At 37.1% G+C, this 25,454-nt stretch overlaps 2 protein-coding genes and 1 long non-coding RNA gene across 7 annotated transcripts in view; 1 reads left to right on the forward strand and 2 right to left on the reverse strand.

Annotated features, from left to right (window-relative positions):
* LOC110845409 (transcription factor CP2) lies at window positions 1-24,479 on the forward strand. Of its 5 annotated transcripts, XM_035849062.1 has the most exons (15): window positions 8-213; window positions 479-1,067; window positions 17,372-17,728; window positions 17,809-18,001; window positions 18,228-18,425; window positions 18,506-18,752; window positions 18,833-18,955; window positions 19,028-19,171; window positions 19,247-19,351; window positions 19,435-19,513; window positions 19,788-19,968; window positions 22,241-22,403; window positions 22,479-22,791; window positions 22,950-23,011; window positions 23,719-24,479. In XM_035849062.1, exons 2-15 carry the CDS (start codon window positions 1,004-1,006, stop codon window positions 23,758-23,760), a joined length of 2,271 nt encoding a protein of 756 aa, XP_035704955.1. In that variant the 5' UTR covers window positions 8-213; window positions 479-1,003; the 3' UTR covers window positions 23,761-24,479. The 5 variants fall into 5 exon arrangements, 3 of the variants coding, with proteins under 3 accessions (XP_035704955.1, XP_035704957.1, XP_035704956.1); XM_035849064.1 differs by lacking the exon at window positions 22,950-23,011; XR_004834246.1 differs by lacking the exon at window positions 22,950-23,011 and having other exon boundaries at window positions 9-213; window positions 22,479-22,943.
* On the reverse strand, window positions 2,955-3,976 carry LOC118434797. Its single transcript, XR_004834248.1, has 2 exons — window positions 3,588-3,976; window positions 2,955-3,455 (listed from the first exon to the last, which is right to left on the reverse strand). It is a non-coding gene; the product is annotated as an uncharacterized LOC118434797 (long non-coding RNA).
* LOC118434810 overlaps window positions 24,241-25,454 on the reverse strand; it is a 3,996-nt gene continuing 2,782 nt past the window's right edge. Inside the window, exons 2-5 of the mRNA XM_035849106.1 lie at window positions 25,314-25,448; window positions 25,107-25,239; window positions 24,833-25,013; window positions 24,241-24,742 (exon numbers count right to left, since the gene is read on the reverse strand). The gene's annotated coding sequence lies outside the window, so the exon portion shown is untranslated. The remainder of the gene's footprint in view (window positions 24,743-24,832; window positions 25,014-25,106; window positions 25,240-25,313; window positions 25,449-25,454) is intronic.

The following is a 25,454-nucleotide window of genomic DNA, read 5'->3' on the forward strand; positions in this document are numbered from 1 at the left end:
GCCTCAATGAAAACTTCAATAGACCATAATTTTCTTGTACTTGATTTTCAGTTGTTTTCAGTAGAGAGAATGTGAATATGTGTTTCAATTATTTTGATTAGAAACTTATCTGGGCAGCATATTTTATTGTGAGGCGTATATGTATACGTCATTGCATATCAAAACACAAGCGCTGCAGCAAAGCCTACCATCGATCTTGCCTTAATCAAACAGGTATTAAAATTTGTTGGTATTCAATTCAACAGTAATATTTTAAATATGCTCCTATTTGAAAATCGATGATCAGTCATATCCGGACAGATGATGAGTAATGTGTAATGAGAAACTTATATGGCGGAACATGTTCATAGAAAGTCGTGTCTACAAAGAAAGCTTGTGATATACATCTTTTTTCATTCGATTCAGGAAAATACATATCTTGTAAATGATGTGCTGAAAATAAATTGTATGCTGAAATTGTAATTTTTATTTCTGGCAGATCTCAGTGATCTCTTGCTGTCCGGCAATCCTCCCTCTGTTTGTGCTGTCGTGTTTTCTTCCTCACGTTTGCTTTCACCACCATCACCATCGCAATCAGTTTCTTATTCATGATTTCTACTCTACTTTCAACAACTTTGCTCAACAATCCTACCGTGAGGGAAGGCCCTTCCCGGAAGGAAGATAATGTATTATAAGGACGTGGTGTTGTATTGTGATGACTTTTGTGACTGTGCAAAGAAACTGCGTCGTGGTTGCTCAAACTGAGATAAATATGATGATTCCTCGCTTCGAAAACATGAATAGCAAGGGGACGGTTGTGTTATGAAATTCATAAACTTTTGGATGAAAATTTTAACCGATTAATGTCCCTTTGATGTTTAGCGATTGAGCTTAGCTATCCGAATTACCGATTGATTCATTTTCTTCCTTTCTGAGTGAAAGCCATATTAGTGTGCATCCTATTTGTTACCCTGCAAGGCCAAACAAACCGCATCGTCACAATGGTCCGATCGGCATCGATGATATGGGCCATTCTACTCTGAAACAAAGGAAGTGGCAAATGGAGCCAGCCGATCTTAGGGTTTTTGGTAAGATATGAGATGATTTTAATTTGCTAACTATTACTGCTCTCATTTTCATGTGCATGTGAGATGACTGTATAAATGTTATGCTTCAATGATTGAATAACAAAGAAACATGGTTTTATTGCTCACTACTCCTGACCAGTGAATAGGGATCATTGCAGTAAATATTACATCGCTAAGTTAATTTTGGATCACTGTTGTAGCGATTGATATGAATGAAAGTATGATGACTGCTTTCACTCTATACTCGTATATTTTTAGCAGTCATTGAATACGCCGTTGCAACGACAACGCCTTTCTTCTTTATACACACGATAGGGGCCGTCCATAAATTATGTTGGATATAAGAAATGGGTAATGGCGTTCGAATTTTCAAAATCTGAGTAAAATTGGATTTTTGGGGTGGATTTGAATGAGTGAAAGCACTACTTTCACTGTTTTTTGGGCACCTTTGAGTGGGTGTGGCGGGCGCAAATGTGCCCATGGAGTCAAATCACTTCAGGGTTATTGCGTATTCATGGGACACTATAATATATCCAAAGGGCATCGAGATCCGTGAGTTGATAGTACACAACCTCCCCTCCTCAGAGGTGCCCAAACAACGGAGAAAGTAGTGCTTTCACTCATTCAAATTCACGCCAAAAATCAAATTTTACTGGAATTTTGAAATTCCGTGTACCATTATGGTACCAGATAGTTGTTTTCTTACATCCAACCTCAAACTCAACTTTTTTGATGATTATTTCGCAGGCCTAATTTGCGTTTACTACAACAATGCTCATTCAGAATTATAAATTTTTAAAATACTAAAAAATTCGAAAAGTTTGGTATTAAATAAAAGAAACAGCTATCTTGTCAACTATATTCGATTTTTGATGATACAAAAAATCGAATATATATGCCAGAGATTCCAGCCAGACCAAAAAATTTGAAAAAATACCATCAGACGAAGAAAAAAGAAATAAAAAACATTGGGTTAAGGTTAACCGTGATGTCGATGCGAAGTTTCGAGATAGGCAAAACAATGTTATATGCAAAGAGAGACGGAAGGATGAGACTGGGAAAATACTCGCACTCGGAATTAACTTTCTACTGCTACACAGGAACATTAAGACATTTTTGAGATTAATTTCTGATTTATAATTGTTAGAACAAAATTCGGTCTTATCTATGCTTAGAATTGGTTATCGAATGAGGCAAAATAAGATATTTAATCAGCTTCCCCTGGTTGAAATTTTTGGCGATTTTATGCAGGAAATGTTAAGCCGAATCCTGCAGAAAAAATGTGCCTAAAATTGGCCCAATTTTGTGCAGAACTGTTTATGCATATCTATTTTATGCAGAATATATTATGCATAATTTATGTTGAAAGGTTTATGCACAATTTATTGTGACGGGTTTATGCAGACAATTAATGCATTTTAAATCATGTCCTAATTGATGCATAAATTACAATTCATCAAGTACAATTAAAATTCATATTTATTTTTACTTGTAATAAATATAAGTATATAATTGTTTTAAATAATATTAACACCAGTCCCACGGCGTGACTTGCGATACTTCTCGGATAGTGTCTTCTTGCTTCACAATTTAGCATCGGCTCTGGTGCAGTTATCTGGAGGATTTTCAACTCGTCCCTTTTTAACACGCAATCTACATACAAGTTCGAAAAATGTAGATTTTGTTGATTAGTGGCTTACAGAAAATATTAAATGTGGGACTTATCTTGGTAATCACTGTATCTGCGGCGCAGACTGCGAGTTATGCTGCTGCCTTCCAATGAGGTTTTTTCTCTTGGATCTTATCTTAATGTTCTGTCAACCCAGTTCTCGCACCGTATTAAGTTTATTAACCCACTCGACTAAGAAATAACTGATCCTTTTTTAAAATTTGCTATGAAAATATCGAAAAGTTTGGATAAAAGAGGGATTTAAAAGTGAAATGCGAAATCATTCAATGAAATGAATAAACCCATGCCGTCTCAATTCGAGTTACGCGCTATGAGACACGTGTACAATTATGGGTACATATTTCTGCATAATAAACTCGACATAAGTTCTATGCATAATTATGCTTATAATTTTCTGCATAAGTTGGTCGGCATGATTGCTTTGTCAAATTGTGCATAAACCTGCACCAAATTTTGTGCATAATGATTTATGCATAGGAGTTGTGGCTACTCCTGCAGAATTCGGCACAGACATTTCAACCAGGGTCATCCACGGTGAGAAAGTTTCAATACATAAGTGTGAACTTTTTGAATACAGCTTTTATGTCTTGTGGTTCTCTGTTGCTTGTTTGTTATTGGGAGATTCAGAAATACAGTTCATCCATATCAGGAAGAGCATTAGTCGTGGCCATGGCTGGTTGCATTGGTGAAGTGATAAGCTTGAAGAAAAATGAGCTTTGATATAAGAAACTACGCATAATAACAAGCATGTACATAAGAAGTAACCGACTCCCCAAACCCATCAAATCAACATTATTATTCTTTACCCATTTTTGTAAACCAGTTTATACCAGATTTTTCCGGTTTGACGTCTTCTCATGTCAACATAGGTTGCCATCTCTTCCTGTCGTCCAAAATAGTTGTCGAGACACTACTGCAGCAACAAACAAGTAGACTGTGACTTTGGTTTGTATAGTGCATTCGTCGTTCAAGAATCAATTGCTTCTTGAATTTGTGAAAATTGTGAATGCACACATAGACACAGTTACTTACGTATTTGTATGTATGCCAAGTTGCAACTTAATTTTAATTGAACAACATCGAGCAACATTACTTTCTGAAGGATCAAAGACCCATATTGTGTCACCAAATTGTGACCCACAGACTAGTGAAAAGGTCGTCGTCGTTTAGCTGGTTGTTTTCAGTGATGATTTGTAGAGAAACTCGTGTAAATGTTAAATGTCTGTTATTTCTGCATTCATCATCAAATAATAACGATTTGATACGATTTATTCATTACTTTTTTTTGTGCTTATGTTACCCATGCATAGATTATAAATGTTGATTTTGTTGGACATTTCATCCTGGATTGCAAGCATAATAAGCAATCATCTACGATATATGTATGTATGGATGGCAATTGTGGGGATGATAACATTGATTATGAATCCTAGAATTGTTTATTGTTAATGAATTAGTCTGCACAAAGATAGTTCAATAACAATATTTTATTGGCGTCATTGCAGGTTTTCCAACTTTGTACACAAAATAACACATTCCGACAAGTGCATGGGCGGCCTATGCATTGCAACTTGCAGCAAGAGCATGACTTTTGGAAATATATTTGTCAAAGTCCATTACAAGTTTCGTTATAGGCTTCTTCCATGTTATCACGACTATGAACTATCTAAAATTCATGGACATGAGGACATCTAGTGTGCTTCTCATTTTATACACTGATCCAGGCGTAGTTACACCTCCTACCTATTTACTTACTTTATATTTTTACATGGCGTACAATACTGTCTGAAAAAGGCATGGAATAACTTGAAGGCTTTTATCCCTGGAAAAACTTATCCCATTCAATATATTCTATTGTAATGAGCAATCAGGCCCGAAATTGCTGTTAAGGCTGGTGTAGCCGTGTTGTGTGTGATTCCCCTCAGGAGTAATTAATGCAATCCCCGTCCCCATGCACACATGCAATGAAAGTTAATGACTTCCGAATATTTACTCTAGATTTGAGAGAGAACTGCGTTGTTGTTTGACGCCAAATGACGGCGACTGCGAGCAACAAGTTGTCGTTCGTTGTGCATATTCGTCGTCGTGTGTAAGGTTTAGCATCTTCTCGGATGAATTCATTTTCAATTAAATCTGGTTGGTGTAATTACTTGCAGACAGATAAAGCTCTCTATTCCATTCTTCTTTTTCCTTTGCCTGCATGTTCGAGATTGGAAAAGAGCGTGACATATCAACTATGCTCACGCTAATGGGACCCAATAATACCATTGACTGTTAAGTGAGTAAAATTAAGTAAGCGAGGTAAGTATCCGTGTGTGTCGAACAGCTTAATTCTGATTGGTGGAACTGATTATCAGCATGCTCTCGTCATGTGCCACTCCAGATATGAACAGCACAAAGATCCTCATTACAGTTCAAATGAAGATCCAGCAGAGAAGTGTAATATAATTAACATCTGTAATTCCATCAAATGAATGCAGAATGCGGCAGAACCACAAGTGTGGGGATATACTCATTTATACTATGTATATCGATATATATATATATAGTGCTTAACTATCGTTAGGTACATTAGCAGCGTTGGAAAAGTATTACCATATATTTCTATTTGAAAATTAATACATACTTAAATAGTTAGTACTTAAATAGTTTGTGCGCAACTACTTTGTGTGACTTGTGTAGCATTAAAAATTGGTTAGCCTGATGTATGTATGTACCTAATAAATGTCTGTCTGATTTTTTTTAACTCGCAACTTGCTTTTTTAATAAGATGTTTTTATAATAACAAATTTTAAACTAAAGGCTATTTGCGTAAACTTGCATTGCAAAGTCCAGGCACATGGACTTTGCATGTGTGATATGAGTTGTTAAAAAATTGTTATTCAAAACGAGCAAATAATTGATTTCTTTTTAGTTTTTATTTCACTAACTTGTGTGAATAAAGAAAACTTGGTATGGTTTCTAATATGTAGGCTACATTAGCTGCATATGCATATTCCATAGGTATTTCAATCACGAGGTTAGAAATAATAAGTTTAAAAGTAGAATATTTTTTACAGTTTTGGTTTATCTAAAACTTTCTGAAACCAAAAAAAATCAATTTCATGTCAGACATTTGCTTTTCCGAGCTACGTATTTTATGACTTTTTTAGATCATTACGCAACGAGTAAACCAATCAAATAAATTGGCGAAAACTATTCACCAAGTAGTCAATCTATCTATCTATCTACCCACCAAAAAGCTGTAAATCTCTTAAGGAAATTGACAAGGAGAGTTTGTAGATTTGTTAGCTTTTGGCCATTTGTTTAAACAAAAAAGAAGGCCGATTTTTCTCATAACTTGGTGAACTTGATTCTGAAAGCTTGCTGAGGTGGTGGCTTGTAGGCAGGAACATTGATGTAATTGTGGATACTGTAACACAATCCACAAATGTAGGGAAAATATTGAAGGACATTTTTCGAGGCTCGTAGATTTTCGCCAAAGTCTTTTCTTGTGTGGACGGCTAAATATGGGGGCCAGCGTGGCGTGGCATATCCGCCATGTTGAGTGAGATGAAGTAAAGCACTAAAAGGAGGAAAAGCACTGACGTCAGTCTCACACGAGGCATAGCAAGTCAATCTCTGGTCGAACAGACGAGAGCACATTCGTTCCGACCACTTGGGCTAAAAGAAAGAAAGAAAGCAGTCGTTGAGCTCCAGCAGAAGAGACCATTTTCGCCCTTCACTAATAATGCGTGCAATGGTGCAAATAGTCAGTGTAGACATGTATGTAGGCAAAAAAGATTGCTCATGGATAATAAAACTGCAGGTTTCCCTCCATTAAAGAAAATTGCCAGCATAATCTTGGGTATCAATAAACAGTTCCAAATAAGTTGCAGTGCATGGTGAAAGGTGACAAACTTTTACAGACCTTTGGCCTTAACTGAATAATTATGCGATGAAAGTTGGGTAGTTTGTAGCTATTATCCAGACACTCTGTTTCTCTGAAACTTGTTCTGTACAATGTGACTTATGCGACTTATGTCTGTCCCTATGCATGATGTCACCGTTCGCTTCCTTCCACTGCCGACATTGTACAAGCAATTTGCTTTAATTACTTTATTTGTTTTGTCATTGTCTGCTGTTGTATGCAATTTGTAAGAAGTAGAAAAAATGCTTAGGAGAAAAATGCCTATGAGAATAGAGAGGTAACAATAATAATAATATTGAATATGCATGGATACAAGTCCAGTCCCCACTTGCTACATTTGATTGATTGACTGATGGCTTGTCCTGTTTAGTACTTTTGTGATTGTAAAACCATACTTGATTGATATGGTATATTGCATTACATTTCAAGTGTTTACCATTAAATTAACACGTCTCGGAATGAATTAGTGTTCAGGGTGTGTATTCATAGATAATTAGTAGAGGTTCAAGTTTTTGTAGTCAAACTATCACTAATTATTATGTTATGCCGTATATTATTTCACAATAACAAAATGACACTGACATTGAGCATGAAATGATTTCATTTCACTTCATCCTGGGGTATTTTTCCGATAGCGGCGGTGCTGCAGCAGCGGTGCACATTAGTAACGCTACCGCTCTTGAAATAAGCATAAAAGTGTTGGATGCAGACTATTTGAATTGAAAGGCAACAAGCAACAATGGCTGTTAGTTAATATGTATATTGATTGACTATTCTCTCGCTCAACATTTCATTGGTTAATGAATTCTATTAATATTGATGTTGCGAATTTTAAACCGCATAATTGAAAACGACTTGGTGTATATGGATTCTTTTGTAATGATAATTCTTATGTCCTAAGTTTTGCAAACTCACGAAGCATTTGCAATTTATGCAAAACTTGAGCATAGGCGCAATTGCTTTGGCTGTTCAAGTTTAAATTCCGTGTTAAGGATGCCAGTTGAATTTATTATCCACTTTCCATTGTGATTCGTACATAGTTACTGTTGTACATATGCAGAGTTGTTGCTGCTTCGAGTTAAGTGGAGCGAGAAAAGTGTATATATTTGCAATACAAATTATTATCGACGTACAATAAGCATATTATTGTATCATTTACACGATATATATACACACATTCTCATACATGCTTCATTTTGGATGATATAATTATGTAAAACTTTAATTCACTTAAAGCATGATTTGTGACGAAATTTTAAATTCGCTCAATGGGAAAGTGCATGCACTATTCATTTCATCGTACGTAAATACGTAACTAATTATGTGAACGCTTATTTATCCATGGTCATTCTCCATGGGCACATGCACTAGAATGTCTTATGATTCTCGGTAGAGTAACCAATTTACACAAAGTTGTGACCGCATGGCTTGTTGTACAGCAGTACTGGTCATAGTATGGATGGAATGGATCACTGGAAGGTGCTCTTACTTAACCGCCAATTCACCTTCATTAAGTGCAAATGTTCACTTTTGCAGGTGGCAACTCAATTGCCTTTCCCATTCTGTATTCAATTGCTATGTTAATTGTGGTTGATACTTTACTCTTTATTTTTTTGGTTATGATGATGATTTTCAAAGCCTTGACATTGTATGTGACTGAAAAAATGAGAAAGGGGATGCGTTATGCTGTGCATGTTCTGACCAATCATTTATTTGGGTGCGTCCACTCCCAGCATCCCCATTGCATAATGATACATTGCATAATACCTCATGGAAAAATATGAAATTCCAAGTACCTTTGGAATGCATGCATAAGTATTTACAAAAAAATATGTGTGCAGGAATTTGTAAAACATCACGCAGTCAACAGTCGTTCTTCAAAGGATCATTAATTTTTCATTTTTTACATTATTAGACAACTATTCATTTACACGCGTTTAATCCGTGTAACTTTTTGTCCAATAAATAACAAATGTGATCTTGCTAAGCTATATGGCATCTCTACACATGTGGATACGGTGAGGATATGCCTTTTGTACGAAATAGTGTGTGTCTACTGCTGCTTCTCGAGGTTGGATATAAACTAATTGTGGCACTAGACTGCCAGGAGGGGGATGGGATTAGATACAATGATTGTATCTAATACATTATTGCATTGACAGTTTTTTTGCAAAGTGAACAATACAACCACGATTAACTGCCTGCTGAGGCTTCTGCTGCCGTCAACCGTTCTGCGATTTTCGTCACCTCTTGATAGCCTGCAGGGATATAATACTTTTTCTGCGAATCTCTAAAAAAATAGCACAGTCTGCCGTATATGGCCTTACACTATCTTTTGATTAACTGATTACGCTGGACGTACGATGTAACCGCTGTATGCATAGTATTTGTTATCCGTTATTTTTTACGATTTAAAGTGGCTGAACACTAATTCATGGAGTTTTAAAGGCGCAAATTGGTTACATAAATACAACGTAACTGCATGAGATTCGGTAGATGTAAATTAAATGAGAAACGACGTACATGCATACATGCATACATATACATACTGAATGCATTAGCTAATTTAGCCTACAATTGTTCCGTCATCAAATCAATCTGCAAAGAACAATATGATGCTTGTTTTGTATTTGAATCCCATTATGACGTATGAGTATGCATACACAAGTATTTATGAAAACTGGTTGTTTGGTAGTCTAACTTTAACTCTTGCATATAGTATATTACCTACATGCCCACAGGAGGATACATACATGTAAATATGTTGATTAGGACGACATATTGTTTCGTATATCATACCGCAATGAAGAGGATTACCATCAAATGTTCCCACAAAAACCGAAAGAAATGACGCAGAGGTGCATTCAATGATGTCCTACAATTTGTCTTAAAAATGCATACTTGATCAGTGGGCACTGCAGGAACGAGCCACGTCAAATTAAGAGTGGACATGTCTCTGTAAACTTGGGATTGTGTTCTTTAGATTCAATTATGTACTGAAGAGCTGACAGAGTACACTTTAGCGAATAGATTCCATCAGTCAATTTAGGAATAATCATTGAACACGGTGTAGAAATAATAATAATAATGTTGCAAGGTGTATGACTCGTATTGTAACTTTTTGTTGTCCTTTCTACCCACAATATACATGCAGCCACAAAAGTGCAACCTCTACAGAAACTTGATGAAAAAGTTGGTCTACTACAATCAAAGCAGTTAGTAACACTTTAGGGTTTGGTCTGACTTGACTACACGCGTAGTCGGACTAACTGTGGATTAGTGAAAAACGAAAAAATATTGCTTGCCCATATAACTAAATGGTCAACAATTGCCACCTTGTTAAAAAGTATTGCATTCCTTGTACACACACACAACTGTAAACGGTTGTACAAGTTATTGTGACGTGCGTAGAGTGTTATGCATGTATAACAAGTGCATTTAAGCCAAAAACTACCGATTAAGTTACCAATTTCAGAATAAATCGTATTGTTTTTAAGACTTTCCAGAAATAATTAATATTCCGGATGAAAACCAATTCTTAAAATAACCGGCATACAAGTACAAGCACATAGCTGCACAACAATTGTGGGCGGGTGATCACTAATCATCATTGCTTCTACTCAATTTCATCCCAAATATCAATATACACATTACTGCCTCATTTGTCTCCTTATCACCAAGTCGTTAAGATCGAAAGAGTTTGAATTGTAATAAGCCTCACCATCGTCACTGCTCAGAAAATCTGAGAGAACCACTTGTGTTCCAATTTTGCCAAGAAAGACGCAATTGTACGTATTGGGTCGTCTTAATGCGTGGTGGTGGAGTTGGGAGACTTTGTGGTTGTGTTATTAGTGTTGCTTAATTTATGCGTCGAGTATCACCGAGAGATATGCATTCGTCATCTTCTTAATAATAATAATAACGTAACATTGCATTACATTTGACTCTCCAGCAGATATTGATACTGTTGGACAAGTGAAGAGAGACTTTTTGTGTTGCGTGAGATTAGTCCTTAACCATAAACAAATAGTGAGCATCGTAACATATCAGACTTGTAATACATACATACACTGCTACTCCAGACTATAAAGTACGTATGTATGCTTACATTAATTGATAATCATGATTCCAGTTTTGGATAAGGAAAAATAATAACACGGGGGACAGATGAGTGAGCTAGTAAAGTGAGGAGCCTGGAGGATTGCGGTGGGGGATTGCTTACACGAAGCTGATACGGACGGACGGATGGATGGATGGATGGCTGGGCCGTGAGGAGGAGGATGACACCACTGAAATAATAATTTAACAAATAAGAGATAATACCGTTGCATCGTTCCTCCAACATTGAGATAACTCTGCGAGCGATCCAGTGAGTGAAGTGAGCAATGCGTTTCGAGTGGGGTCGAGTACAGTGAAGTACAAGCGTTGCTTTTTGGTGGTTGAGTTTTTGATGCAATAAGAAAAAGACGAGGTGAAAGGTTTGGTTGGTTTAGTTGGTCTGTTGTTTCTGCCCTGCTTACTCCACTTGTCTCACTTTCCGTTCACCATTTAACGCATCTCAGCTCAATCTAGTCAAACCCACATTATTCACAAGGGATTGAATTGGATTTCTTTTAAAAAGCACTCTCCCTCTGTGAAACGAGGGCCCAAGATTTGGATTACCCATTGAATAAAACCGAATTATAAAGGTTGCATTTATTATCATCGCCGTATTTTCGACGCGAATAGTTCTGGAGAAGGACTAAGTTAATCATCAGCACTTTGTTGGACTGGTAAAAAGTGTGTGGCAGTGTATTTTAAACAATTCATACAAGTACCAAATCCAAAGTGTTGCTTACGAGGCTAAGTCGCCAGCGCTTTTTACTTCGCCCCGACTTTTTACGTGACTTGATTGACCAAGGCTAAGCCTAAGCTATGGTGGAATATGGTCGGCAACGATAAGAATAGAGTAAGACGAAGTGGCAGCAGAAGTGGCAGCAGCAGGTTGCTCCTCACCGTTCAGAAACCTAAAAACTCCTCCCACTATCAGAAAAATATAGAGAAGCAGTTTCAAACCAGCGCGGATATCGAGAGGGGGCGAACTTTCGGCTTTTGTGCTGCTTGTGATTACAAACAATATTCGTATTTCGAACAGAGCAGTGTAATTCTGTGAAATTCTTACTTTTACTTATCAACATGGTCTCCTGCGTTCCCCATCTCATCTTCTCATCCTTATAACAGTGTGTGTCCGCCTAGTAGTACGTAAAAATACACGTAAAGACTAAATAAATAAATAAATCAGTCCAATCAGCTCCTTGAATTCCGAAGCGGCGTCAACAACTGTGATTCAGAATTAATTACTTGTGCGTGATAATATATCAGGAGAAGAGGAACTGCATATACATAGCTGGAGGCTAATTGAGACTCACATTTCTCCTCCTCGGCCTCCGTAATTGAATTTATTAAACTGCTGGCAGTTAATGAAGAGAGACACAGACTAATCTCTTGGTTCAATATTATGATAATGATAAGCAAGAGGGACCAAGTAGGCTGAACTTGTCGAAGCAAAGTCTAAAGTCAATCACTGTATCACATTCTCATTGTTTCTTCTACACAACAACTACGCGCAACGACATATATAAAATAACAAAAGTACGTGTTGTGCTGCTATGTATTCATACGTTTAGTTCTGGCTGGATCCTTGACTTGACTGACAATCTTTGAAATTCTAAAATATCTTACAAAAGTCATCGCTTTTATCATGTCGTTTTTACCCTTCTTCGTTTCTCAGCATTCCGCATTCGTCCTGCTACAAATGATTATACGAGACTGATACAACACTTGACCAAGCAGTGATACATCGTCACCGTCAGTCAATTTCTCCTGGCCAACCATCCCCAAAAAAAACATTTCGGATGATAACTAAATACAATATACTTCTATTCTGCTACTACTACTACTAAAAAGTCTGCATATAATTGTGTGTGACAAACATCTCCTCTCCTTTACTCCACCGTTGTTACAAGTGATCTCGCATTTTTTGTTTAATTTCTCCTCAGACATTTATATTTTGCACGTGTCGTTTCGTAGCACACAAAACTTGTGTGGTCTACACAGACTTTCATAGATTGTGATAATACTAATAATCAATGATAGATTAGGCGAGGAGGGTGAAGAGAAAAGTTCCCAAGGACTTGGAAAGAAACTGATCAACCACATACACAAAAATATTATTATTATTATTATCTGTAGCCCTTGTACTTAATTCCTGTCCTGTTCTGTTGGCTTCACTGCGTCAATAAAACTGAGTTCAAGTTGTGCGACTATTTAGAGAGCTGATCCAACAAACTGAACAAGAAACGATAAACCGTCATCATCAGCCTGACAAATTCTTGACTCACATACTACACACTCATCGAACGGGTGGGTGGGTGGACCAAGAATACGATTGTCCAGTCCAGCCCAGCAGTGAAATTTAATGATTTAAATGCCATTTTCACATGGTCCCAGGGCAGCCGCATAATACACATAAAACAACTCAACACTGGATATATCCAGTTTGAGATTGCTCCAAATTTGTCTCAATTGAAATTGCGATATCAAAGCGATTTGGCTGAGATTAATGATGATCAAGTAGTAACATCAACATCCATGCATAAAATAATACAAATATTGTTCAATAGCAATTTGACCTGCGTAACTACTAAAGAACTAGTACATGACTTGAAAACCGTAAAAACACGAAAAAATTTATAACCCATAATTTACGTAGCATTTAAAATACTGGATAAGAAACTTTTATATCTGAATCCAAGTGCTGCTGCTGTGTTGTTTGTGCCGTTCTTCTGAATGTTGATGGAATCTCTGGGACAAAGGAAAATCGTTATAAAAAACATTGAATTGTATGTGCTGATTTAAGTTTCAAGTGGTTCTTTCATCTGAAAAAGGACTTGACTTTATTCGCTTCAAAAGTTAACGAGATCTCCAGTGTGCAACAAACTAAAAACGCTAAAAACAATAATAGAACAATCGATGATGGATGATTACAGGGTTGGATATTTGCTTGCGAGCATGGCATCACCTTACAATGGTCACAGTAAGAACAATAAACTAAAAAAATCTAATTACTCCAGCCAACTAATTAATAATGATATTCATTTTCGAGATTAGTTAAATATTGCCTTTAAGTTTAATTTTTCTTGATGTAAATCCCTGATTAAGATTACAGTTGGTAATCTAACGCTTGGAGAAACAAATATTTAAATTTCAATAATGTCATCCATGATATCCGTTACGTTCAATATTCAGTTTGCAATGATTATAGTCCTAAACTTTTTAATTTTTTTACCCAAAACGTGTCAAGTATTACATATTCGTAGTAGTATTGGTGATGCGAATTTAGCTTTGCGAACTGCCGCAGTAGCACAAGCACCAAGTTACAGAACAAGGCCATAGTCTGCGATATAGGTAGCGTTAAAGTGTGTAATTTTGGTCCTACATAGCGCTACAACGACTACACTATGTTGCATTGTAGTACTACACAATCCATTATTGATGAGCACAATAACAACGGCGGTGTAGAGATATAAATTGAAGTCAGCAATCTGCCCCAAGGTCGCAAAATCGGCGATTATTATATTCCTTCTTCACACATACTCTCCATTTTCAAATTGAAATTATAAATGTTCCAATTCATACATATTCTACACTTGGTCCACTTATTTTCAATTGTGGCTTAAAGGTCTGCGCGTATATAAATTGCCACATTTCGAATTTACTTATCAATACCAAATTCCCGATGTACTAACGATTTCATGCCAAATCAACATGTCACATTATTTGCAAAAATGTCTGCAAGTTTGTGGGGAAAATAAATATTGTTTTTGCCGGATTTAAGTAGTAATTTCATGTTTGAAGGTGTCACTCCCACGTTCTTTGTAGGTGGGGTACAAATAAAAACGAAATATGGAGTCTTCAACCTTTGGAGCTGTCTGTCACCACAAGCACGATGCATAATTCCGTATATTGAGTTGATTAATAATACATGACAGACGGATGGGCTTTAGATTTTTCATCAAAGTGATTCCACCACCGTCGTTGACGTCGTCTAGTTTCTCTAGAAAGCAACTTGTTTCTATTGACCATAAAAAACTGGGTTTCCCCCAGTCAGGGTAATTGCATGATTTCCTAGAATTGCCAAACTTGCACACACACGTTGAGTCGACCCATCATATTATTAGTGAACATTCACATGCGTATAAAAGCTCGGTTTTGTATACTTTAAGTCGGTTTCACTTTTTCCTCCTAGGAATATGTTGACACCTTGTTTTTGGACAGTTTTTGCACTGTAAAGTTGCTTTCTAATGGTCATTTATCTGGAATTACGAGTATATGTATAAACCTACCAGAAACCTTGTTAGTGATATTCCAAGAACTCTTAGTTTTGTTGATCCGGATTTGTGGAAGAGCGTAACCGGTCTATGGAACACTTATTACTTATCTGTGTACATATTGTAGTCTTATTAAATGCATGTCCAGTTTTTGTAACTCATTTCTGAGATCTACACACCTTTGCATGGTAATCCCTGGACGGTTAGTGCATACAACGATGCATGTTAAGTCTCAAGTAAGTATATATGAATACTTCTGTGTTCCAATATGTAAATTGTTATAATAAATAGGCATACACAATATTTTGTAATTGCTGGTGAATAGAAAGTACCCGACTTTCTCCCAAAAAATGCTAAAAAAAGAGTGGAAGTCCAAACTTATAGTCAATCTTCCTTCATACATTGCATTCAAATATCTATACATCTACATCATGATCATTCAATAAAATTTGCAACCAAAGTTGTTAAAAATTCGCACTCAAAATAGAAGTTATAATCTCCCGTGTATCGGAATTGCAAATATGACAAATTGTTGGCGTTAAAGGTAATTAATTCTTGGCATTGTTGAAATATTCATGTGGCTGTGGCACTGGTTATGTAAAGGCTAGAAAGCCATAATATTTAGTGCATGCATAAACATCAGAAATAAATGGTTCATGTCTCATCTTCCGTACTACATATAGCTCACTACGTATATATTTACCTACTGTAATACGTACGTATGGGGCTGTACTTCATGTGTATGTATTACTTACATAGTTAGTACTGCGGAATAGATAGATAGTCTACCAACGCTTTAAATCCAAACGGTTATGGTTATTGTAATTGTCGATTCTTAATGGGTTAGGGCGATTGTATTATATATAATATCAGCCCATTGTTCGTCTGGTTGTCTTAGAGCCGATGCCATTTTGGTTGGCGACACAGCTACATGTTGTGCCTGTACCATTGGCGACGACGACAAGGCCTGCACGATACCATGCTGTTTTGTGTCAAACGTGTCATGTCTTCATCATGTTCATGTCGAATATCCTCCCGCGTACATAATCATGCATGTGCCAGAACAATATGGCTAACCATTTGCCACAGATTTCGGATTAAAGAGCACACTTAAAACACTTATTACACCACGAACAGGCTGGATTTGGGACTGGAAGGATGATGGTGATGGTTGGGCGGTGCGATTATTGTGACGCAAACCAAGAGCCTTCTGGAGGTCGTCAACTCTATCGTTGGTACTCTGCGCTTATGCCGTGCTACGGACTTATGAATTGGCATGTCGGCACTTATTGTAGCCCAAGCAGTAATATACATGCATATATTGGTCGTGGCAGTGGACTAATAGTAGGTCACAGTATGAATAGTCTTTCATTAAATGTTCAAAGCATGTCCTCTCTGTGCTGATGTATCTCTGCACATATCGAAATATGGAACTTTATCGCGCTGAGGCTTGGAGGAGATAAATAGGCTATTGAAGAACCATGGCATGGCATGGCATCGCATTACTTTGTAACTATTTAATTCCGGGCTATCATATTTTGCGTTGTTATTGATGATGACATATGTATGAGTGAGTATGTGCATTCGGCGTGAGGTCCAATTTCTTGATCTTGTACATCGTATTAAGATTCAATTCTCTTGGTCTCTTGCAACACAATCCATGAAAGTTAAAAGCAGTAACTATACGGAGTGAACAATTTATGATGATACAATGAAACTAAAAACCCTAACGAATCTGTTAAATGGATACATGAGTAGTGGTGTCGTTTAACGTGTTTCTCAAATAATTGCAAAAGTTTTATTATTAATTATGCACTTTATCTGCTCCACCTGCATGTTTTATGTCGGTACTTGCGATAATTATTTACAAGTACGGACATAAAATTTTTGTGGTGCACTCATAGTTAAAAATTCTGTACAATATTTTTGTACAATTTTTCTAAAGGCATATGGAAATTAATCTACTGAAATTATTTTTGAAGCAATTAAAAGTTTTGAAGTTTTAGTTTTGAATTTTAGTTCGTAGATGTACATGAGTAGTCAATGATAGAAAGTCATCTGACATCAAAGCGTCTCGAGTAACAAGGAACTTCCAAAAGGAGTTTTCCTAATTGAGTTGGTAAATTTCCGTTGGCCAACTTACAAGCAATATGTTTCACAACCACATCAGTCATGCTTGATAATAAGTGGGAGAGCGTACATATGTATCTGATGCGTACAAGTGTTCTTACCGACACGCAAATCAATAATATTATTATGAGTTTATAATTATGCTTATGTGGAGCGGGGTTAGATCTCTTTTTATTTACATCATCTATGAACTTGTTTATTTTAGGGAACATGTCGTCTGAAGTGAGAATGGCCCCTCGTCCAGCAAAATCGGCTTGTCCAGCATGGTCCCATGGGTTGTTGCCCTCTCCCATCGATGACCCCTCCTCATGCTCAGATAATGCATCTGATAACTCTGACAAAATTGAGAGCTATTGTCAGTCGCAAGCGCAAGGAAATGGGGGTAAAAATAGGAAGCGGAAAATTGTTGGAAATGGGGGAAATCCTTCTTTTGTCAACTCTGGGGGTCCAATGAATGATGGTTCAAATCAGCGAGTACAACAGCAACAGCAGCAGCAGCACCAACAACAGCAACAACAACAGAAAGATGCCAACAATGAAACGAGAAACAGTCTCACTCAAGGTGATTAATTTGGATGGTTATCTAATCATTGGATTATCGATCTTGAGCTAAATATAAACCAGTTTGTTTAAAAAATACAGGACTTTGGACTGATGCTGAGTTAGCCGCCGATTTTGACGGCTCCCTGAGTGGGCTAGGAGCCGATTTATCTACGTCGTCATATGACATGTCAGAGGCACTTTTGGCCCTTCCTACCATTTACCATCAACAAAGGGCGGCCGCAGCTGCAGCAGCATCAGCAAACAACAATACCCAACAAAATCAAAGCATGGCGTAAGTCTGATTTGTTGAAGGATGTATGATAATTTGGGGTATTATTAGCCTTAGAGGATCAAAATGGCCATGCAGTTTGCAACGGTGGATAGTGTAGTGTGATACTTTTAATTTCCAGCATTGTGTTGAATGAATCTAATCAGTGAAAGATTAAACGTTCTGGTGATGGCGTTCTGCTGGTGTCCCATTCATTTCGAACCAGTTTTAACCTCTTTGTTTTCCGTAGCTCCGGATTTCTGAAAAGTGACTCTGGTCTCACCCCCCTTGCTTCATCCCATGTTCATGGTGGGTCCTCTGTTTCCCTTCCTGGAGATTTTCATTTTGATGGTCAACAACAACAGCAAAACACCTGCCAGCAAAATAGCAGTACTGGTACCAGTCACCCTTTGCCACAAGAAACCATGCATCTGGATTGTGAACGACGGTAAAATTATTGTCCTGGCCATGCATTATTTTATTGCCTAATTTTTGTAATTGTTAAATTCTTCAATTTTCCTTGTTCAGATTTCAGTACGTTCTGGCGGCTGCGACCTCCGTAGCGACGAAAGTGAATGAAGAAACGCTAACATACTTGAACCAATGCCAACCGTATGAAATTAAGTTGAAGAAATTGGGAGAATTGACAGCGTATCGCGGCGTGGTTTTTCGCACAGTCGTTCGGTTATGTTTTCACGATCGGCGGCTGCAGTTTTCTGAAAGAGAACAGCTCGCACTTTGGGAGGATGCTCATCCAAATGATCGCATACTGCAGGTACTTCATAAATCGTAAAGTAGCAGGAAGTTGGAAATTTTGTTGGAAATCAATATAAACTTTATTATTTTCGTTATTAGGTAGACTTGCCACTTTCTTACGGGGTAACCCTTGTGCCGCCAGGCTCTGAGTACAGTTCATCCAATAGCAACTTGATATCGTTTTTTTGGGAGCCATTAAAGGAAGTTGGGCTTTACATCAAAGTGCGTGATGCATACGGACAAGATTGTTGTTTTTTACTTTTAATAATACCCGTCATTCGTTATTTTTTATAGGTTAACTGCATCAGCACCGAGTTCACTCCAAAAAAGCATGGCGGAGAGAAAGGTGTTCCATTTCGACTCATGATCGAGACTTACTCTCATGATAATATTCGACTGCACGCTGGGGCTTGTCAGATAAAAGTTTTTAAACTAAAGGTAAGGTAGTGTGATTCTACTAATAATTTGTGAGTTACGATACGTATCTAATCATAATACTAAATAATTTTAAAGGGCGCTGATAGAAAACACAAGCAAGACCGAGAAAAGATTTTAAAGAAAACTCCTGGAGAGCAAGCAAAATTGCAGCCGTCTTACGACTGTACAGTTTTGTCTGATGTATGTTGCAATTCGGTTATATGTTATGTATGAGTCACAGTTAATGAGTAAGATAAAGTATTGCACGGTGTTTTTTCTTGTAGATCTCGCTGGAGTCTCTCGAATCCCCTCCACCGGCGATTCATAATCAGAGTCATCAAACCTTATCACCCTCATATGAAGGTGAGCTTCAATTCCCTGGATATTTATAACTTGATTAAAATTGAATGAAGGAAATTAAATCATAAGAGTATTAAAAGATACTAAGATTTAGTACAGATGAGAGAAAATTATAAAGATATTCAGAAAATGTTGAGGCTTATCTAATTAATGTTTCAGTAGTCGTGGATCTATTTTGCATATGTATAAGCCTCATGTTTTCCATCAACAAATTCTGCTTTATAAATTCAATTAGTGAATTATCATAAATTATTGTAATACAATTTATTTCTATCAGACCATCCAATTGTGGATTCCCCTGAAAACAATTCAAACAATTCAAGCTCAGGAAATGCCAATGGAAATAATGGCAATCATGGTAGCACGCAAACACCTTCAGGCGTAGCAAGTACCGGACCAACAAGTTTTTCTGCGCATTTTTCGCCAGAATCGGTCAGAAGATGGTTAACTAAAAATAGGTACACGAGTAAATATATCGAATTAGTAAAGAGTTGTTTGCCTGTATTTTCATACGTATGGAAAATATGTACCTAGTCTGCTACGAATTCTTTTGTCAAACGTTTTTTAGTATATGAAAATAACGGGTAATAATTTCTATTTAAAATTTACCACATGGATGCATAATATACCTATATATATTATAAAAATACAGAGTTTCAAAATTTCCTCTTCTGGAGTGCACAAACTTATAAAACCTGACTGCAAATTAGTCGCTCGGATTACGCACGGTTTCCATTGCAGATTTATCTCGAGCTCTGCGTAAATTTAGCAAGGAAAATAGCAGAATTTGCACATGGCAAAAATCATACATACCCCTGGGAGTAAGAAAATGTCGAAGATCTCATCCCCCTATCTCTGTGATGGCTTGGATTAGAACAAGTCGGCAGGAGAACGCGAGACACTGTTTTGTTCCAGAAACGGTTACGGTGGAGGACAAGAGTTATACGAACAAAGCTTCCAAACCCACTGAAAAACCTTTGAAGTCCGACCTATTAAAAAATGTAACTTGGATTTCAAAACAGGTCACGGCTGAGTCATAAGGTGCAAAAGTTATCAAAAATTGGCTATGAGCTCATTTCATCGATTTTATTTGGTCACAAGAAATTTATCGGCAATGGCAGACCTTAATAATCTGAATTACGACTTGTGGCTTAAAATTGAGACCAAGGCCTGGACTAAAACTTCCAGTAGTGCAGAAGTGCTCAAAAAAATTTTTCTCTACGCGTGTGACAAATTTCCACTGGAAACCGTGCGTAATCCGAGCGACTAATTTGCCGTCATATTTTTTAAGTTTGTGTACTCCAGAAGAGGAAATTTTGAAACTTAGTATTTTTATAATATATACAGGTATGTTATGCATCCCTGCGGAAAATTTTAAATAAAAATTATTACCCGTTCTTTTTATATACTAAAAAACGTTCGTCAAAAGAATTCGTGGCGGACTAGGTATAGTTAACTTTTTAGCCCGAGTCAGGGCTTATGGAACCATCATGTCCGTCCGTCCGTCCGTCCGTCTGTCCGTCTTACGATAACTCTCGTTAAACTCATCCTATCGACTTGAAATTTGCTACACATGTAGTATGGGGCAAATGAGGAGTTAAGTTCGAAGATGGGCGAAATCGGTCAAGTGGTTGACCAGTGGGGGTCATATAGGTGGATGGGGTATTATGCATCAAAATTTCAAAATTGTCATAGAAGGCAGAAATTTGGCACTGAGGTTGCTAATGGTGTCTAATGAAAGAGTATGAATTTAAGTTGGAAAAAATTTTATTTTGAAAGACCCTAGGGGGTGATCCATACTGATTTGTCAAAATCGTCATATCGAGTTGAAATTTGGTAGATAGGTTGCGTATGGGGTTTAAGGAAGAACATTAAATGAAATTGGTCAAATTTTTTATCTGGAGGGACCCGAGGGGGTGACCCATATCGATTTTTGAAAATCATTTAATTGAGCTGAAATTTACCATTGACGTTTCTAATAGCTCCTAATGAAATAATATGAAGTTAAATTAGTAAAATTTTTATGTGGAGCGATCCTAGGGGGTGGCCCATACCGATTTTTATAAATTGTCTTAAAAAGATGAAATTCGGTATGGTGATACTTAATGGTCTCGTATGGAAGTATATCAAGTTAAAAGCGAACAAAGTGGAACCAGAGTAGCCTAGGGGGTGACCCATACCGTTTCTAAAAGTAGCTATTTTAAAAATTGGTAACTGATATTCGAGAAATTGGTCATACTTGAATTGGCGAGATGAGAAGAAATAAAATTAAAGTGAAAGCTATTCATTGCGTTTTCTATACAGTTCAAAAAGGCACGCAAAAAGGCAAATAGGCAAATAGGAACAAATAGCAACAAGGCTGACTTTTTGCACACACTGGTCACCCCCATTGGTTTGGAAAACGGGCGTAGACGACTAAAAGTTGGCGTGGTCCTGCAGGGTTAGATTAGCTTAATAAATGTAAAGTAAACTTTAAGATTTTTTTGCCAGGAGGACCCAGTGGGGTTTTTGGAATTGGTTAAAGAAGCTGCAATTTTGCAGCGACGATTGCGAATAATTCGCAATCGACAAAAATTTCCCCATAATGACCGGTACCAACTACTATTAGTAGTTGGTTTGTACCGGTCACTTGACAAACATTTGGAAGAGGACTCTGTCCCTGACTCGGGCTATATAAACACTGCACACTGTAGGTTTTTTATTTACTAACTATTGCTTTTTAATGTTCAGATTTTCTGCAACCAAAACGCTGTGGGATTTCAATGGGGTAGACTTGCTTCGTCTAGGTAAAGAAGAGCTCATAGAAATATGCGGATTGCCAGAAGGTATACGTCTGTATAATGCCCTACACTACAAAATTACATTTTTCATTCTGCTCGTGACGTCTGGCAAGGTAATTTCAAAATCTTAAATTTATTTTCCTAAATCATATATATCACTAAATGTACATATGTGCATTTTATATTAGGATGGCCACCACGATGCTTCATCCAGTCCCTCACGAGGCCTCGCAAGCTCCGAATGTGACACAGTTTATCATCCCATTTGCTTATCGGCACCTTCCATAAATGAAATGACTTCTGTAGTCGCATCAATGTTTTACAATCAATTCCCGAACGATTCTATACCCGTGGAGCGTTTGCTTTTGTCTGTCCTGTCTCCAGGTGGAAATTCCCGAATCCGTGTGTATCTCACCGAACAATTACTTTCAACTCTCAAGGATCAAACCGCTTTTAAAGCATTCAAATGTGGAAGTGAGGTTCATTTCGAAATAGTAGAAGGTTAATGTTATAGTTAGAGCATAATTGTTTGTACTTGTAATTCCAATGAATGTTGACGTGGTCCAATAACTCCAAGCATACATAAATGTTACTCATCACATTAATATTTGAATCAAATGTCATTTGACAATATATTAATTCTATTCATTTTTGTACAGTTATTTGCAACACGAATTTTAAAAGGAGGACGCACCCTTCTTATGAGAAAATCCCCCCCCCCGTGATATTTGCCCCAAATTTTGATATGTTGTACACCTCGAGGTGCTGATCAAAAAATGTATTGGTCCCTAAGCCCTAAGTGACCTGGTTCGACCGGAAACCGAGGTCAAAGGTCAGTGCACTTTTTCGCTCGAAACCCCACAAACCATATATTTTTGGAAAGCTACGGACCTTACGAGTCCGAATATACACCATAATAGGGTCAAAGGTCAACTCTTGACCTTTCGAGGTCAAGCAAAAAAGTTGCAAATGTGTTTTGCTGTTGCAAATGTGTTTTGCTGTTGCAAAACAGTTGCACACACAACAGCGATAGAGTCGACTAAGCTTGTTGCCATGCACTCGGCTGACCGGAGTGCAGCGGAGGTCCGTGAGGTCCATAAAAGGTCACCATGCCCAAATACCTGACCTCCAAAGGTCAAGGGTCGACCTTTGACCCTATTATGGTGTATATTCGGACTCGTGAGGTCCGTAGCTTTCCAAAAATATACAGTTTGTGGGGTTTCGAGCGAAAAAGTGCACTGACCTTTGACCTCTGTTTCCGGTCGAACCAGGTCACTTAGGGCTTAGGGACCAATACATTTTTTGATCAGCACCTCGAGGTGGACAACATATAAAAATTTGGGGCAAATATCACGGGGGGGATTTTCTCATAAGAAGGGTGCGTCCTCCTTCCAAAAAAATTGTTATATGTATGTGTGTATGGCGTAGGCTGCGTTGTTGTACAGTAGTCACTGCAACGTAGTTAACTAAATACATATACTCCAATCACTTTTGTCGATTTTTATTTACTTTTGTCGAATGTGGGAAACAACAATGAAACAAGGTCAGATGTAAGTGTATGTAGTTGATAAAATGGTAAAGCTTCAGGGAGTTTTAACTGAGATAATTATTGTATGTACCTCATTCTAAGTTAGTGTTGTCCTTAAAATTGTTGACTTGAAACGAAACGAAATGTGCTAGATAAGTACCTTAATAAGGCAATGTGAAAATTATATTTCTAATGCATTTGTCAAATTATATATGTGACGGAGTTATGTTGTCTGTCACTATTATCGTATAATTATAAAACTGCCGTTGTTTGGAGCAAAAACTGAACTCGCCTTCGAGTTTAAATTACAAATTAACGAAAAAGCTATTTTTGAGACAAATTATAAAAATCGTTCCAAATAGCAAGTACAATAGGTTGTCTCATGCATGCAATACGTACAAATTTTATTTCGAAGTGTGCTGATTTTTATTATAAGAGTTGTAAAAGTTGATGTGCTGAAATGTTGGTGTCATTAATTATTCCGTCAAACAAAAAAAACTTTCGTCCAACCAAAACTAATCAGTCATACATGCATAATCGGAGAATACTAAAAGTCGAAATAGTTAAGCGGGTCAATGTTGTTGTTGTTGTACGTACACAATATTATGTTTTATGTATGTTGGATCTTGTTTTTATTCTTGGAGTAAATTATCGGACAGTACAAATGTTTTTCTTACGTATTTCATTTTAAATCTCATATTTAATATTGCATGTTAACTGAGGATGAGTGATTACTCAACCAGGTCATCATCGGAGGCATCTTTTTCATCGTCTTCGTGAGAATGTGCATGTGGTTCCAGCATCGGCTCGTTCGGTATAAATTTTAATGCATTGTTCCGCCTCCCTCAGCATTCCAACATTGGCCTTTGTGCTCTTTGACTTTTTTAAAATGTCGATTAGCTTTATCAAATATTTTACTTTTTACTGGAATGAACAAGTTCCAAAAATTATAACCAGGTATACATAACTATTTATTTTGCATGTACTTATTTGAAAATATTTCGTGTCACCAACCTTCACACTTGGCCAATAAAATCTCTGGATTCATTTTCCAAATATTGTCGTTGATTTGGGTGCTTCGTCATTGATTTCCATATATCTTGGCCAAGTCAAACTTGTTTGTTTCTGTTGGCATTTTGTTGCTTTTAGATAAAATTATGCATGGTGTTCAAATTCAATCCGAAATAACAACGACCTATCTCGTGAAATAATTAAGCTTTAAATATAATACAAATTTTGATTATGAATAATAGTCAAGTTATAATTATAATTATATTTATCTCATTACCTCTCAATAGGGGTTTTCGTAATAGAAGAGCGTGAATCCCAAATTTTTGCCCCTTCTGCAAATGACCCTTTTAATGCATGGCTGCGTCCCAAGTAGGTAGTCCAGGGCTATTGATTTTGTTTCAGGCAGTTTGCTTAAAAATTATGTAAAAAAACTCTATGCAACCCCGGAAGTGTACATAGATCTGAAATAATGTGATGTGCATACTTGTCCGAATTCTTGAAGCGCTGTTGCAGCATTGTCGTAGTTTTTTCAGCTTCATTAGTGCCAAGCCTTTAAAGTGGAGAATTTCCATGAGAAATTCAGGTTTTCGTGGGAGAAGTGCACTTCCAATTTTAAATGCTACAG

This window comes from Folsomia candida, unplaced genomic scaffold, assembly GCF_002217175.1.
Source record: "Folsomia candida strain VU population unplaced genomic scaffold, ASM221717v1 Fcan01_Sc003, whole genome shotgun sequence".
Classification (NCBI taxonomy): Eukaryota; Metazoa; Arthropoda; class Collembola; order Entomobryomorpha; family Isotomidae; genus Folsomia; species Folsomia candida.